Below are 18,635 nucleotides of genomic sequence, written 5' to 3'. Positions count from 1 at the left end.
CGCTTTAGAACAACTCAAGTTTTCCAGTTTTTATTGAACTTTAAGTAGTTCAAGTCCAATGAATAACCTGAAATGGTACAAAGGTAAGCGGTAAACTGACAGTTTAAAAAAAAGTGTAGGTAACCAAAAACTGAAAAATAATGTACATTTCAGAGTTATATACTGTTACTACACCCTCTTAAGCATTATTTGGCAGTGTTACATGCAGCTCCTGTTCATAGAAGTTACACTGTACTCCTACAATGGGCACATCATTTGCCAGCTTATCCTCTTGGCTACCAGCACATTTCATTCTCAAACACATCCGATTTACAGTTTCCGTGTCGCCCGCCGTCATTCAGAGCCCGAGGGGTAAATGCACAGTGTGCTCCGGGGAGGGGGGATCATTCCATTTTGATTGGATTTTTTTGCAAATATGCTTGTTTTGTTCAGAACAACCTAACGATTAATCCAGTATGTATTATTTGATGTTCTATCAAACACAGAAAAGTTCAAATCCAATGATGTAAAATTGTTGTGTATTAGTACACTGTACACAGAGTTTTCCATCTTGACATTTTGAGCTCTCTATGGGTGTGTGTTGCTTCTACCAAAATGTTGATGGTCTTGTTTTGATCAGTAGACTGTGTGGTTCCAGAATGTGTCACAATTGTCAGTGTTTTCTGAGATTTTGTATTCCTGCTCAGACCAAGTATCCCCCCACCCCCCCATTTCAGAATCCAGGGGGGAGCATAAGTAAGTGGGGGGTATAAAAATCAAATTTTTCACATCGTTAGAAACCTGAGAGTCTCAGTTTTTATTCGATGCCAGACACTTGGCAAACAACACAACAGTGAAGAGTACACATGGGATTACAGAGAAACACGGATTTGGTGCCCTTTTTAGGGTACCAGAGGGGTTTGTCACCTTAAGGAGTTACATTTTGTTAAATAAATTGAATCCATGATTTATTTTTTATCTCCAATTTGTTTATTTGTTCTATGCTTTAATGGCATCCGCCAAACCCAGATTCCTCCATCAGACTGCCAGATGGTGAGACGTGATTCATCACCTCCAGAGAACCTGTTTCCACTGCTACAGAGTCCAATGGCGGCGAGCTTTAAAATCCAGCCGACGCTTGGCATTGCGCATAGTGATCTTAGTCTTGTGTGCAGCTGCTCGGCCATGGAAACCCATTTCATGAAGCTGATGGTTCTTGTGCTGATGTTCCTTCCAGAGGCAGTTTGGAACTCGTTAGTGAATGTTGCAACTTAGGACCAACGATTGTTACGCGCTCTGTGCCTCAGCACTCGGTGGTCCCATTCTGTGAGCTTGTGTGGCTCCACTTCATGGCTGAGCTGTTGTTGCTCCAAGATGTTTCCCCTTCACAATAACAGCACTTACAGTTGACCGGGGCAGCTCTAGCAGGGCAGAAATTTGACGAACTGAATTGTTGGAAAGGTGACATCCTATGATGGTGCCTCGATGAAATTCACTGTCTATGGAGATTGCATGACTGTGTGCTTGATTTTATACACCTGTCAGCAATGGGTGTGGTTGAAATAGCCAAATCGACTGATTAGAAGGGATGTCCACATACTTTTGGCCATGTAGTGTAGCACTATATTCAAACCTGTGAACTCTCCAGTTTACTATATTATATAGTGTATACATTTTCACTTGTGCATATGACATTTCTGACAAACCTTCAGGCAAAAAAGTATAAAACTAATTGTCTTTCCTGAATACTTTGAATAAATGTTATATTTAAAAAATGCCCAGAAATAGAGTAAAAGTAGAAGCACATTTTCATATACATGGGCTGATTTTTAAAACATGTTGTTCTTGCATTTTGCATAGTTTTGTTTTTACAGAGAAGACAGTAGACCCTGAAAAGGGAATCGCTGAATTTAGATCACAATGCAGAATACTATCTATACCAGTTATTATCATTACATTTTCACACATCACTGCATCTCCACAGTGATGATACAATAACTCTGGGCAATAGTGACCTGTAACCCAGCCTACTTATATTAAATTCCAACCACATGTCTTGGACAAATTAAACCCATCAAATTACTTCAGAATGTTACTAAAGGGCAGTAAGCCATTCTTGTTAATGATGGCAGATTTTAAGTGTTGCCTTTTGAAAAAGATTATGAACTGAGACATGGAAAGGAAAATATATAACAGAAGCACTGTCCATAGTCAAGAAGCTATTTAAAAGTTACAGGAATAATTTAGTATTAAAGTGTGTTCTCCTGAGGAAGGTAGTTGCGGATTCTGAATCACAATGTCCTGGCTTGCTGTAGAATATGCAATAAATTGTTGAAAGCAGTTTAATTAGTAATGAATGTAGCATCCATGTAAGAGATTGTAATATTATATTTAAATAAGCTGTAAACAGGATCGTAAATAGGAAACATCTTCAACTGAGAACACAGATTGTGTTACTTCTAAATGTTTTTGTGTGTGTTTAATTGTAGGAATTATAAGCTCGCATATTTTGGTTTTATTTATGTGGCATCTATGATAAGTATAGTACAATCAAATAAGCAAAAGAACAGGTCTGAGGATGGACTTTGCCAGGAGCTATGTAAATGTTAACATTATTCAAATCAAACAGCTTGCGTTAGTATGTTTATTATGAGTACTGAAAGTGGATAAACTACAAATATGCCTTTCAGAAAGCAATTGAGAGCATATGTTACCAGCATGAAGTAAATGGTCCCATCAAAATGTAAAGCAAGATGAATCTCCCAATAAATTGCTATCCTTTTAAGACCTCAGTTTGCTGAGAAAGCATGTCGAGTGGAAATGATCTCTTTTAACTAATTAGTAGCTAGTGCTTTAGCCACAGTTGTTTTTTTCCCTCCTGTCTTAATAAGAACACAGCTGTTCATGACAAAATAAATTTGTCAGCCTGTCTTAGTAGATTTGCTCTAAACAATATAAATAGCAGAATAACCATTTTTCTCAATTGTTTCCAGTCAAAAATAATTAATAGACATCTGTTTGAATTAGCTTTTGGTAAACCTTAAGTATTTCTTATTTCCCTGGCAGTTGGTACCCTGCCTTTCAAAATGACAAAACCTGCATAACTGAAGGACAGGCCGACCTATTAGATGCATGCTCCTGTAAAGAAAGGGCAGCAATTATTAGTAGGGACAAACAAACGTAGAACAAAATGTTACTGTACAAGTTTCAGTAATAAACTTGTACAAAACTAATTAAAAAGAAACAGAAACACAGTTATGCATTGCCCAGGAAGGTAGCAACAGTGAACTACAAATGTTCTGATCTGTTTAGTAGTCAGACACAGCATGGTTCTTAAATCACTGTGCACTAGTTGCTTACAGAAAATAAAACTTTATTTTTATTTTTTTGATATATATATATATATATATATATATATATATATATATATATATATTAATTGTATATATATATTTAAAAAAAAAAACTCGACAACTATGCAAAGAGTTTCATATTTATTTTAGGATGAGATCTTTAACTATGGAAATTACATTTATAATTCTAAGACATGTTTGCTTTGCAGTAGACACAGCTATCCCTAAAAAATATGTGGCACATAACATAAATGTATTTTCCTCAGGTATTTTTTACTTACATTTTTCTTCTGTTTATTTTGAATAGGTTTTTTTTCCACATCTGAGATTGAAATTGGCTCTAAAAGAAAGTCGGCATGTGCATGTAAGTCATGGAGTTATAAATATATGGTACAAATTGTGCATCGGTACCTTTGCTGCATGTTTTAGACCCCATTAAACATCCTGAGAGCAAGTCACAGCTAGATTCCTACTTCCTAGAAAGTAACTAAAGCTGAAAACCTGCCGTGTATCTTTGGCTCCTTCACTTATACAAAATTGACTAACCTTCAACACTGGGACTGCTTAGCTCTGATTTTAGAACTTTTGTTGATCAAAGGAAGGAAAAGGATAAACAGTCTGGTTTTACAAATGGCTCAAAAATAAGCTCCAACTAATGGTACATCAGTATAAAACTGTGACTTTTCACAGCCGTGTGATTTCGGTATTCTCAATATTCATCTGAAGGAAGACGCTTTGCTCGGAAAAAACAAACAAAAACAAATAGCCTAAGAGACACAGATGTATTTTGAGTGACCCACTAGTTAGTAAAGTGTCACTGTAGTATGTTTCCAGCTAATTGAATAGTGAAGCATTAAATGATCAAATTAAAGGAGTTCAGGTGCTTATTGTGCCATATTCGAACAGTTATTGATTGCATTCTCCACCTGTGCTAAGAGTGCATGGCTTTGCTTTGTTTGACAAAGATTAATTGATTCTCAAGGTTATTTTCAGCAGCAGAGACTTGTACTGCAACAGTGTATAAAAATGAAAAACATTCCTAATAACAATTAGGATCCTATTTTTTAACACCTAAGGGGGGAATTGTATAAGTATTCGGTGGATGCAATAGGGTGACATATTTGTTTCCATTAAGTATTTGTCGGTACACAGGTTTCTGCCTTAAACACACCAAGGCAGGACTGACACAGTTTTACTAGCTCACCCTCTCTCTTATTGTAAACCCTGTGTCCCTATGGAAGGGTTTTGCTAACCTCTTTATACTCAAACCTTCCATATAAGAATCCAACTCTGATTTAATAAGAAAACCTAACTGTCTTCTGTCATCTTTATGTAATGTTGGGGTCTGGAGGTGGTGATATAATCCTTCTTTTAATAATAATTAATCTGGATGCAGATTGATTACCTCTTCACAGGTTTTATTAACAAACTCCACACACACACACACACACACACACACACACACGTCTTGTCTTGTTTACTCTCTCATTTCAACTCCACTTACTGTAATAGACTTCTTGCCTTAACTATACTGCTCTAGCATAGACTTGAATAACTTTACTAATACCTAACAAACATTTACAAAGCAAACATGGAAATTAAAAGCTTTAGCTTTCTTTTAACATATTACTCAAATATATCTGTTTACTTTGAAACAGTCTTACATTTATCCTAAAGTGGCACACTACTAATCAAAACTTTAATTTAAACACGGGACTTTTTTTAGGAAGGGAACAGCATGTTCACCAACCCCCTGTCAATATATCTGATTTCTCCTTGAACATAATCAGCTATTATGCTTCACAGGAGGGAAGTCCCCTGACATTTTAAAATATGAAATTTGACTTTAGTCCCTTTAGTTAGTAGTTAGTGCTGAATTATTATTATTTAAATGTTATTATTTCTCTATTGGCACAGGCCCTTATCCAGGCCAACTTTCAGTCTATGCAAGCATTACAAAAATGCAATAATACAATTCAATACAAAATTCAAATTAAGCATTATTACAAAGTACAATTTAAACGCCTCTTTAAATACGTATGTGTTTTAATATGACTGCGTTTTGTTTCAATTGATGAATAATATGAAAGTGTTTTTGTTCAAAGGTTCCTTAAGGTAGGTTCAGTTAATAATGCAGACATTATGCAAATGACCTCATTAAATACAGAATGTTTTCTGACAACGAATATGCTTCTAAACATGTTATCTTGTTTGTAACCTTGGGTAAGCACTTACTCATGTAGCCTGTTGTGTTTATTATATAACAGCTTAAAACTGAAATTAATGAAAGCATGCATTTGGGTGGCTTCTGTGCGGATGGTGTTCTTCGTGACACAAGCTCCACTTTTTTGAGACAAATATACGGCTGGTCTGTGAGCATAAAAAGTAGTCAGCCATTTTAAGAATGTAGAGAGAATTGTAAAGTATTTTCATGGACTGGATTGCACTTCCTGCAAAAATGAATGTGTTATTAAGTATATTAAGAATGCATTAAATGTAAAGCAAGCTATTGTTGTATTATTGTGTTGCTATTTTGGAGTCCACAGTGATGATTAAATTTGCCAGTTATCATAAAGTCTATGGATATTTAGCTACAAACCAATCCTATCATGCATTACTCATATGTGATGTGTGCATAAGGTTTGTAAATTTATCATGTTAATGTAAAAATGGAAGTTAATGTAATATGCTTTGCTTGATTCTATCTACATGTGTAGGTAATAAATCATGCTAATAGGGTCCTAGGGCTTTTTCTTAATAAAGAATTTAAAACTGAGAAAAGACTAAACTCTCAATAATATTAATCACATTACAATATTCAGAAAACGAGTTTAACATCCACCTACTCAGTCATTCTTGCTTAAATATTATGACTCAAAAAGCTGCAAGAAAATACATATTATAATATATGTATACAGTGCCTTGCAAACTTATTCAGACCATTCCCATGGTGTTGCATTTTGTGAAGTTACAAAATGATGCATACACTTTTTTTTTTGCAGTAAATGTCAGCAAAAACGAGAAAAAAAAGAGAACAAATTGAAATATGTTGATTGCATAAGTATTCAGACCCCTCAATATCTGGTGGAAGCATCTTTGGCAGCAATTACACCTGCAGGTTTTTTTGGGTAAGTCTACGAACATTGCAAACTGGCTTGATGCAATTGTGGCCCATTCTTTTACTTAGATTTGCTTAAGCTCTCTCAAGTTGCTTGGGGATGGTTTATAGACAGCAGTTTTCAAGACTCCCCATAGGATTCAATTCAAGACTTTGACAAGGCCACTCATTTTCTCATTCTTTATCCACTGCAGTGTAGCTTTGATCTTGTGCTTTGTATCATTGTCCTCCTGAAAGGAGAATTTTCGCCCTAATTTTAAGTCTTTAGCAGACTGAAACAGGTTATCCTCTAGTATTTGCCTGTTCTTTGCTCCAGCCCTAACAAGCTTTCCACTCCCTGCTTTGTACCCTTCTCCTGACCCGTGCTTTTCAATGACTTTATCCCTGACTTGCTTTGAAAGCTCCTTGGTCTTCATGGTTGAGTCTTTGCTTGAAATTCATTACCTGACCAAGGAACCTCACAATTGTGTGGCTCGTTAAGGTCATTTTGTGCACCTTAATTAAGTTAGGTTTGCCATATCAGAGGGTTTGAATACATATGAAATCATGACTTTTCCATTTGTATTTAATTTTTATTTTATTATTTAATTTTATTTCATATTTATTACTCCTTTCTTTTTGTTTTAGCTTGGAATGTGTGTGGATTCGGTTGGGTATATAACACATACAAATTCCTACTTCAGAGTGTCATGACTGCAAGCTTTGTGTGTTTTTGTATAAATGGACTCTGCCAAGGCAGTGCCCTGGGGGAATTGAAGGTAGTGCCAAAAGCTGAAGGAAGAGGGACATATATTCAGGTAGACAGAAGTGACACACAAAGTACACTATAAGATATTGAACAGTAGGTATTTTTAACCTAATTTACAAATCGTTAAAAGTTGAAGGTACATTGGGGCAAACAGCCCTAATCTGGTTGTGAGATTACAAATACTGTTTGTATATATATATATACAGTGAGGGAAAAAAGTATTTGATCGCCTGCTGATTTTGTACGTTTGCCCACTGACAAAGAAATGATCAGTCTATAATTTTAATGGTTATTGAGTTATAAATTGATTTGCATGTTAATGAGGGAAATAAGTATTTGACCCCTTTGACTTAGTACTTGGTGGCAAAACCCTTGTTGGCAATCACAGAGGTCAGACATTTATTGTAGTTGGCCACCAGGTTTGCACACATCTCAGGAGGGATTTTGTCCCACTCCTCTTTGCAGATCCTCTCCAAGTCATTAAGGTTTCGAGGCTGACGTTTGGCAACTCGAACCTTCAGCTCCCTCCACAGATTTTCTATGGGTTTAAGGTCTGGAGACTGGCTAGGCCACTCCAGGACCTTAATGTGCTTCTTCTTGAGCCACTCCTTTGTTGCCTTGGCTGTGTGTTTTGGGTCATTGTCATGCTGGAATACCCATCCACGACCCATTTTCAATGCCCTGGCTGAGGGAAGGAGGTTCTCACCCAAGATTTGACGGTACATGGCCCCGTCCATCGTCCCATTGATGCGGTGCAGTTGTCCTGTCCCCTTAGCAGAAAAACACCCGCAAAGCATAATGTTTCCACCTCCATGTTTGACGGTGGGGATGGTGTTCTTGGGGTCATAGGCAGCATTCCTCCTCCTCCAAACACGGCGAGTTGAGTTGATGCCAAAGAGCTCGATTTTGGTCTCATCTGACCACAACACTTTCACCCAGTTCTCCTCTGAATCATTCAGATGTTCATTGGCAAACTTCAGACGGGCCTGTACATGTGCTTTCTTGAGCAGGGGGACCTTGCGGGCGCTGCAGGATTTCAGTCCTTCACAGCGTAGTGTGTTACCAATTGTTTTCTTGGTGACTATGGTCCCAGCTGCCTTGAGATCATTAACAAGATCCTCCCGTGTAGTTCTGGGCTGATTCCTCACTGTTCTCATGATCATTGAAACTCCACGAGGTGAGATCTTGCATGGAGCCCCAGACCGAGGGAGACTGACAGTTATTTTGTGTTTCTTCCATTTGCGAATAATCGCACCAACTGTTGTCACCTTCTCACCAAGCTGCTTGGCGATGGTCTTGTAGCCCATTCCAGCCTTGTGTAGGTCTACAATCTTGTCCCTGACATCCTTGGACAGCTCTTTGGTCTTGGCCATGGTGGAGAGTTTGGAATCTGATTGATTGATTGCTTCTGTGGACAGGTGTCTTTTATACAGGTAACAAGCTGAGATTAGGAGCACTCCCTTTAAGAGAGTGCTCCTAATCTCAGCTCGTTACCGGTATATAAGACACCTGGGAGCCAGAAATCTTGCTGATTGATAGGGGATCAAATACTTATTTCCCTCATTAACATGCAAATCAATTTATAACTTTTTTGAAATGCGTTTTTCTGGATTCACTGTTAAAATACGCTTACCATTAAAATTATAGACTGATCATTTCTTTGTCAGTTGGCAAACCTACAAAATCAGCACTGTGTATATACACTCACCTAAAGGATTATTAGGAACACCATACTAATACTGTGTTTGACCCCCTTTCGCCTTCAGAACTGCCTTAATTCTACGTGGCATTGATTCAACAAGGTGCTGAAAGCATTCTTTAGAAATGTTGGCCCTTATTGATAGGATAGCATCTTGCAGTTGATGGAGATTTGTGGGATGCACATCCAGGGCACGAAGCCCCCGTTCCACCACATCCCAAAGATGCTCTATTGGGTTGAGATGTGGTGACTGTGGGGGCCAGTTTAGTACAGTGAACTCTGAGTTTTTAATTATGCTTTCATCAATACATCTGACCAGTGTAACGTATTTTGTAATATCAGTATTACCATGTTGGAGAGACTGTGCCATGAACAAAATTGGACTCTTAACGTTTAAAGACCATGGTAATGTGAGGTGTTTTTATATCCTCTATTTATCTTAGTTTTCCTTTCAGCCCTTTGTGTTTCGCTTTGCCAATGTCCTGGCAGAGTGGCAGCAAGAAGAGCGACAGTTATTGCAGCTATAAAGTAATTACCAATGCCTCAATATGCTTTGTCAGGTTCAAGAAACCAATTTGAAATGATTCGACCTTTGTGACATGGTGCATTATCCTGCTGGAAGTAGCCATCAGAGGATGGGTACATGGTGGTCATAAAGAGATGGACATGGTCAGAAACAATGCTCAGGTAGGCCGTGGCATTTAAACGATGCCCAATTGGCAGTAAGGGGCCTAAAGTGTGCCAAGAAAACATCCCCCACACCATTACACCACCACCACCAGCCTGCACAGTGGTAACAAGGCATGATGGATCCATGTTCTCATTCTGTTTACGCCAAATTCTGACTCTACCATCTGAATGTCTCAACAGAAATCGAGACTCATCAGACCAGGCAACATTTTTCCAGTCTTCAACTGTCCAATTTTGGTGAGCTTGTGCAAATTGTAGCCTCTTTTTCCTATTTGTAGTGGAGATGAGTGGTACCCGGTGGGGTCTTCTGCTGTTGTAGCCCATCCGCCTCAAGGTTGTACGTGTTGTGGCTTCACAAATGCTTTGCTGCATACCTCGGTTGTAACGAGTGGTTATTTCAGTCAAAGTTGCTCTTCTATCAGCTTGAATCAGTCGGCCCATTCTCCTCTGACCTCTAGCATCAACAAGGCATTTTCGCCCACAGGACTGCCGCATACTGGATGTTTTTCCCTTTTCACACCATTCTTTGTAAACCCTAGAAATGGTTGTGTGTGAAAATCCCAGTAACTGAGCAGATTGTGAAATACTCAGACCGGCCCGTCTGGCACCAACAACCATGCCACGCTCAAAATTGCTTAAATCACCTTTCTTTCCCATTCAGACATTCAGTTTGGAGTTCAGGAGATTGTCTTGACCAGGACCACTCCCCTAAATGCATTGAAGCAACTGCCATGTGATTGGTTGGTTAGATAATTGCATTAATGAGAAATTGAACAGGTGTTCCTAATAATCCTTTAGGTGAGTGTATATATATATATATATATATATATATATATACACACTTAAAATAAAAAAATTAAAAACTTCAGTCAAACAAGACCAGACAAAAAAAAAATTAAATTATTAAAAACATTGAGAAAGAAACAACAACAAAAGCTTAAGTATACACTGCTTTCCATATTTAATGCTATTTAACAGTTAATCAAATGTGTGCAAGAGATGATTTCCAGGAAGCTTTTATAAATCTTTTCTGTCACTTTGAAACAAATGGAAGAGACTGAATTGTTATTTAACAAAAAACAACACTGTGGGATACATCATGGAGTTGCAACAGAAGAACGCACTCCTTTGTGTTTGCCTTTTAGAAAGTGACTGTTTATCTGACAGCATACTAATCTTTTTCACTATTTCTCAATTTGCATGAATTTCTTAATCATTGTTTCTGATTTTATAAATTCAATTCTTTATTTCATTCCCGGCCCGTCGCCAATGTGAATTACAATGGCTGATTGTCATTTTGTGAAATTATTTTAATTTAAGTCACCTTAATGTTAAATGGATCAGTTCTGCTTTGCATACATTACAAAGACATTAATATGTCACTTTCTATTGTATTCTATCGATTTGTATGCAGCCAGTAAACATGTAGCCTTCTACAATTATAATTGTAGATCAGATACATTACTTTTAAAAGTTTAGATGGAAACATTCCAATTTAAGTAGTTAAGTATTTTTGTCAGAATAGATATATTTAATAATTAAACTGCTCTTGACTTGTTCCTTCTTGACGTTAGCTTATACAGGTTTAATCTTAAACTCTTAGGGTCCTATTTTAAAAATAAATCAATATAGATACATGAATAAATATCTCAACCAGCATAAACAGATGCACAACATGCCCAGTAATTTTATCATGAATGTGGTCCATTTATTTTGTGTGTATTCTTACATATTGGCCCAGATAACATTAAGACTATAAACACTACAAAGACTACAATCACCCCCCTGGACTTTTTCACATTTTGTTACATTGTGTTACAACCTGACATTTTAATGCATTTATTATTTGTATTTATTTTCTCCCTGTGAATACTTTGTTTAGCTACCATATGTGCCACATAATTTTACCATTGTCCAAATGGAAAGTCAACATTATGAAGTATTGTTTCTGTCATTTGCATTTGGTCAGTGGGTTTATATTTTAGTTTAATCTGGTAAATATCTGTTGCTGTTTTCCCCTTTTAGATTAGTATTTACTAGTTACCAACTACAAGCAACTAGCATTACCTATTAAATATTCTTCAAAGCTTAATGATAGTGGAAAATAAGGGAGACTATAAACACATTGCACAGGTTACAGTGCACACTGCCTCCTCACTGTGAGAACTTCGTATATATCAATGTACTTCCCACCTCTCATGTAGTGTTGGGAATTTGTTTCAGATTGTCATCGTATTTGTTTGTGACAAAAATAAGAAGACATCACAGCACCACGGGGCTTTTAATGACCGTGAGCTGTAATATCAGGATGCCAACCATAGCCAGCACACCTTAATACCATACACGTAATATTAATCTGATTATGTTCATGAAGACTGATATTTCTAAACAAAACCTAGAGCTTGTGGCTGGAATTATTAGTAAACCATCTTATCATGCACTTACATCTTTACAGAAAACAATGTCGGAGTTACATATCTTATGCATTTGTAAAATGTTGGCATACAATCCCCCTGTGGTTGCTATGGTAAGACTTTGCAACCTATAATAATCATAATGTGCATTTGTGATTTAGTCTACTGCATCAGCCTACTCTGGGAAATGTTAGGTATACCTGACAAAGTCAATTTAAATTTAAAAAATAGACAGGTCAGAAGAATGTCTCCACCACATAACGACACAGTGTTTCATGAAATGTAGCATTATTCCCCCTGTGCTTTAAAGCAGTCTGATACAATTTGGCAGTGACTACTAGCAGAGTGTGAATTAATCAGGTAACTCCTTGGTTTTACTATTGACAGATTACAGTGAAAATAGCTGCTATAGCTAAAGTATTCTACATCTTCTCCTTAAAGAAGAACCAGATCTTTGACGCCCTGTTCCTTGCTTATTGTTTCAGCATGTCCATGTCCATGTCCTCCCAAGAAGGCCAGGAGACTTTGAGAAGAATGACAGTATATATGACGAGGTAAGCATTTGTTTTTGTGTGTGTGTGTGTGAACCTCCTTATGTAAACAGTGGCCAACATGTTTAAATCAATTAAAAATCAGCAAACACTAATTAGAAATGTAAACCAGATAAAAAGATGAAACTGCAGTTAAATCAATTAATCAATTTAATCATGTCTTTTTGGAAGAATACACATTTTATACTGTTTTTTGAAAAACAAACATAAGAGAATAATGTCTCTGTTGTTTAAATCAGTAGATCTGTTTTTCGTGCAACATACTTTAAGCTAAAAGATTTGCTTTTATAAATGACAGACACCATTCATCATTTTTCTTGAAGGCATCGTTCTAATTTTATTTTCTATTTTCCTCAATGTACATTTTCTGTTTGATTGATTGGTTCGCCTAACCTCCGCACATATTTTAATGTATTTAAGTGACTTGCCTACAGTCAAAAACAAAAGTTAGTTTCTCCTTTGAAAAACAAAACAACAACAACAAACAAATGTTGAGTAAAATTTTTGGGGAATATTTTAATAACGATATCTGAAGGATGGAAGCTGACTAATATTTCCCTCAAGAGCTGAGGGAGAAACAGACCGCCCCTTCATCAGTGTTACACTGTGGCAAAATATAAATAGTTTCTTTTGAAATTTGCATTTTAAACCATCTGGGGTATTCTGAAACCAGCTCTGCCATTTATTTTTTTGATGTCATTTCTTTTGCAAACAATATATTTCTTGGAGGTATTATACATTACTATAAATAATTACAGAAAAGTTATCCGCATTTGTCTAGCTTTTGTAAGTCTATGTGGCTTTATAATGACACTCGGCGTATGTTTAATTTTCTCTTGTCGAGTACTTGAAACTTGGGGGAAAGGAGTGCATTTATCTGTTATTTTTGAAGATTGCAGCCTTGATGACTGGTTTGTAAGTAAACATATATTAAACTCAATAGCCTTCAACATTTCCCCCTTTCGATGCCCTTAGCATGCAGTTAGCCTTGTTAAATAGATTGTTAATGAACACAGGAAGGTATTGATTGCCTGTGGACCCAAACTATAAAATAAACAAAATGAATTACCTAACCGTTTTGTTAATGGTTATTTTAATCATTATGAGTGCCCTTTATGGCAGTCAGAGCCATTACGCTGCTGTGGCAGCCGGCAAAATATCAGTGGCAAATGGTTTGTCGTGTTTTGGGAATAGGGCTCTGGAGTGCAGTTTTATTTGTCAGTTTATGTAGATATAAAGCCACATTACTGTACGCTGAGGCAATGCAATCATAAAAGACCTTTCTTGTGCATTTTCGGAGAGTTACATAAGATGTAGTCTCCGGTATTCTTTTGTATTGTTGTTATGTGTTGTGCAACAGTTCCCATCCTTCTTTCAGTGAGTTTTAATTCAGTTTAATTCAGTGCTGATTAGTACTGGCTCCCTACTTGTCGTTTCTCCATTCACCACGTGGTTTTGTGGTCCTCTCCTATTCAAAGGCCTGCATAACCGGAAACTACAGTGGAAGTGGTTATTGGATTATCTAACCATTACATTTTAATGGACAAATACCGCTGACTTATATTTCGTTTTTCCTAAGTAACATATATCAAAGGACATGTTGAATATAGAAAAAACAACAACTGTTTGTGGCTCTTGTCACCTGCTTCCCTTTGATGTTTAATTTGCACTGAGTTGGTAATTCCAGGAAGTACTGTACTATTGATGTTGTTTAAAGCCCCCACTGTGTATAGACCCAATCCCCTGTTGTTTTCAGTTACGATAAACTCATGTTAGAAACAGCAATACTTAAAGATTATTATATGACTGACCTTTTACAAACAGCTGGACTCCCACTGTTGTCCCCATTTGCCTTCCATCAGCTGAGAACTTCAGGGGGCGCTTATTTAAGTCAGCTGAAATGTTTAATTCCTCCACTTAATTGAGATTGTTCTCTCTTTCGAATATTATTATGATATCATATATTAATGTCTAATCTTGTATTTTTTTTTTTTACTATTATTGCTGTCAGTGTACCGTATGTAGATATGAAAGAAATATCGCCGTTGAAAATGCAGTTTTACCAATAACTACTAATTAATTAATGTCATAGATATTGACTGAGTGCATTTCAACATGTTTTGCATTTTACTAATTTATTAAATCATATTAGGTGACTGTAGTATCAGTAGAAGGTAATACATTTGTATCCTTTAGGTCTCAAGAAACCTTTTTTGACATTTGTTCATCCTGGGATTATGTAATATCCCTTCCCACCATCCCTAAAGTTAATTAGCTTGTGATGCATAGTGAAAATACCAGCCAAGATGGTTAGCAGAAGAACGAAAGGTTGATTTTCAGTGACAAAGGCTGAAATGTCAATAACTGATTACCCAAGGCCATTTTCGGACGTGATCTTCTACATAAAGTAACTAGAAACCTTTTGACAGCCTCATTTGTGATTCAATTCTCAGAAACCCCCGTAAGTTACTCCTCATTTACAACAACACGGGAACTTGCCTCAGAACCCCCTAGCATCAAAAAACGAGTCTGAGCAAGTCCCTGCTCGCAACAAGTTCTATTATCTAATGAAATGGTTAGGGTGGATTGGTTTGTGGCAACAAAATATCACTTTACATTACACAGAGCTCAGTTTTCCTGTCTGACTTGCAATATGTTGATTTTTGGATGAAAACTTAATGAGCGTTTTTGCAAGTACACATTAGAAGCTAAATATTGAGCTGTGTTTTCTTGAAGGACACCAGCCTGAGTAGGGAAGGGGAAAATCATTGTGTATATTTAAGCATCTCACATGATAATAAGCCCATGTGTTCTTACAGGGACACTGAATTAGACACATGTTAAAGATGATGGGCTCAAACATTGTCATTGTGGACCATTGTATTTTAGAGGGGTCAAATGAGATGCTGTCATATGGAAACTTGCTACATGCAGCATGTGACATTCAAAAGACTTTACACTGTATGATTTATAAGGAAATGTATACTTTATCTTGTGAAATGGACTTCGTTAGATTGATTTATTTATGTGCACAATAACCAATAGCTTGAAATGTTTACAAATGAGCTGTAGGAAGAGGGCTCAGGTGTGTACTTGAAGATAATATGTAATAAAATTGTTGAGGCATGCATGCATTTGTATGGTATCTACATGCCTACTCTGTGTGTGTGCATAATGTTAATGAACTGTTTGAAAGCACTACCTGGTTATATGTGATAAATGTATTACAAAGTACAAAGAGGAACCAGAAAAATAAAATTTGCATTATTTCATCATCAGCATCCTACTGCATCCTCATAATCAACTCACAGAGCAATTTGACCTTTCAAAGTGAGAAAAGCACTTTTAAAGAACAGAACTGCTGAAGTGACTACAACTGTCTACTCATAAATGTGCCATACGTCAACAAATGAAGCAATTCCACATGACTTCACCGGCACTATAATGACAATGTCTAACAGCTTCCTTTAAGAAAGGGTTTTAATTAACTCTTGAAAGTGATATCTTCACATTTTAACACACGAATTGAATTTCCCACCTCTATACACTCAAAACCTGATTTTAGGTGAATATGCTGTGTATAAATATTTGATTTATTTTGATTATTATTTTCTGCATCCAAAGCTCTCCATAAGAAGTACAGACATAGATACAGCAACGTACAGCATGGAGGTGCTTTTCATATTTTGCTAAATCCCCTCCCTGAACACTGGCTTTTGAGACAATACAGTCAGATGTCTCCCTTGCACTCTTTCATTTTGCCTCACCTCCATTGCAATCCTCAAAGGCTCCTTTCGTTACACATTTAAAGGTCAGGAGTTTTCAAAAATAAGTATTTTGACCTTTTAATCAGCCTGAAAAATATACTGAATTATAGTTGGCATTCCTAGAACACAATCACATCTCATTATTAAACAGTCCTTGGGATCCATGTATGTGGTGTATTATCTAAAAGAACTACACATTTTAATGAAGGGAACCTCTGCAGAGACAGATTGACATTGGAACTTGGCATATTATTAACGGCTCTGATAAAAGCAAGGTCATGTAGGTAAAACGGTCAAATCCTGCAAATGTTAACCAAGGAACATGCAGTAGGGTGATGTCACTCTCATGTTGTTGGAGACCAGTCTTTTGATACACTAGGTTAGTAGTGCGCTTGGGCTTTGTGACCCTGCTGTTTGTAGGTGTATCTGGAAAGACAGTAATACCATGATCCAAATCAAGTTGTTGATGATTATCAGTTGCCAAGGTTGCTGCACAGTTAAGAGTGTGTGAGCCTTTTTGCAGTGCAGTCACTTCCCTGGGTTCTCAAGTGTGTACAAATACCTGGTGTAGTGGGTGTACAGCTCATGTGGGCTATGAGGCTCAGCTTGTCAGTAATATGCCTGGAGCAGAAGTCTGAATCGAGGTTCTGGCTCATATTTTACTGAAATACTAGTGGAATGGAATATAAAACATGAACTGCTGTTTGTTGCCATCAGTGAAAGACTGCGTCAATTTGGTGTACTTTAAATAAAATATCTCAGATTTCTAACCATGTTTTCCCCACCCATGACTATGAAAAAATACAATGTCCACTATAGCATGAACACATTAAAAGTATTAATCAAGCACTCATATGTTTATTGCATATTTGTAAATAGTTAGTAATAAGGTCATATGAATAGCAGTTTATAAGTAATCTATATCATATTAATAAACCGTTAATGACACACAAAAAAAATTATTAGTCACCTTTAAACACAATGCCCCCTGTACAATTAAAATAATAGAAAGTGTTATAAATGTTAAAATGAATAAGAAGAAATTAGAACATATTAGAAATGTTTCAAGCTTTCTCCACTGTGTTAAATGGTTGCAAACACTGTTCCTGTGGGTACATACGTCCAACTAATTGAACTTTAATCAAATGTCTTGCTGCACTGGCACAAGCTAATGAATGTTATTTAAAAATAGAAGACTTAATTGAACCTTGTTTCAAAATCACACAATTGGAAAATGATATCAGGTTTGGTTTTCAATGGAAACTGCGCTGTGAAATGAATAAGGCAGTTTTGTCTGCAAATTATAGCATATAGCCCCATATCATCACCCCAGGATTCCGCTTTACTGGTATTCAAACCGCCTGGACTGAGAAAGTAAGCAATGCTTCTTGGAACAAGGTACACTTTATGGCTGTTTAATTAGAGGAAAACTGTGAGATGTTGCCAAGTCTAATTTTCTGTACCATGAACCACCTCAGAGATCACCCAGAACTCAATTACTCATTGCTATGCTTGTTAGTAAAGAAACAATGTCAACAAACGATTATACATTGTAATAATATTTTCTCCACTTAAATCTTGTTATTTCACATTTCAGTGTGGTTCCTTGTGAAAATAAAATGGTAGGTAAAGGATCATTATTAAGTTTACATGCAAGCGTGTCGATGTGTGTCTGACTAATAAGGAGTATATATATTTTTTTATTATTATTAAATCTGCAGGATTCCATGTCACAGCACAGTGTCTGATTCACAAAATTTTAAAGCCTTGCACATCCGATTTTGGTTTAAATCCAATTCATACTATATGCATTTTATTTAAGTTCTCAGTGGAGATCGGCATACATCAGAATAGACCATACACTTCAGTATGCTCTCTGAATGTCGTCAAGATCAGATAAGCAGGGAGATTTAAGTACTACATTTTCTAACCTAAATCTTTTCACAAACAGTAGAGCCAAGACACCTTGCACAATGGTTGAATGTTATGTAGAAGGCCTTACAGTTATTGTCCATTCTTCAAATGCTATCTAGAATGATTCAGATACCAGAGCTATCAATCTTATTACCAAATATATCTCCGCTTGAAGAGAAGCATGAATTAACTAAGTCTGGTGAAATGCTCTCACTGAAAATTCATCAGGAAGAAAGTACCTCATTTAGGTTTAGCTACTTTTCTGGTATTTCTCTTTCCCGTGTTTCTTACAAGAAAAACCTTTGTCAAACAAAATGCTACCATCAAGCACTGCATTTGTAATTTGTGATTGCCAGGTGTGATTTGATTTAATCTGGACCTGATGTGGGCAGATGATGACTG

The 18,635-nt window shown here is 36.7% G+C and overlaps 1 protein-coding gene across 4 annotated transcripts in view; it reads left to right on the top strand.

Moving 5' to 3' along the window:
• The window catches only part of fhit (fragile histidine triad diadenosine triphosphatase), a 309,150-nt gene that overhangs the window by 246,207 nt on the left and 44,308 nt on the right, over positions 1-18,635 (top strand). For 3 of the 4 annotated variants that reach the window (XM_066697922.1, XM_066697923.1, XM_066697921.1), the window contains 2 exons: positions 3,640-3,696; positions 12,487-12,555. In XM_066697922.1, coding sequence (XP_066554019.1) covers positions 3,640-3,696; positions 12,487-12,555 — 126 coding nt within the window. The remainder of the gene's footprint in view (positions 1-3,639; positions 3,697-12,486; positions 12,556-18,635) is intronic. The other variant, XM_066697924.1, reaches the window with a different exon arrangement.

This window comes from Amia ocellicauda, chromosome 3 (assembly GCF_036373705.1).
Source record: "Amia ocellicauda isolate fAmiCal2 chromosome 3, fAmiCal2.hap1, whole genome shotgun sequence".
Lineage (NCBI taxonomy): Eukaryota > Metazoa > Chordata > Actinopteri > Amiiformes > Amiidae > Amia > Amia ocellicauda.
Note: the sequence above shows the minus strand (reverse complement) of the source record. Positions and strands in the feature narration are given on the sequence as shown.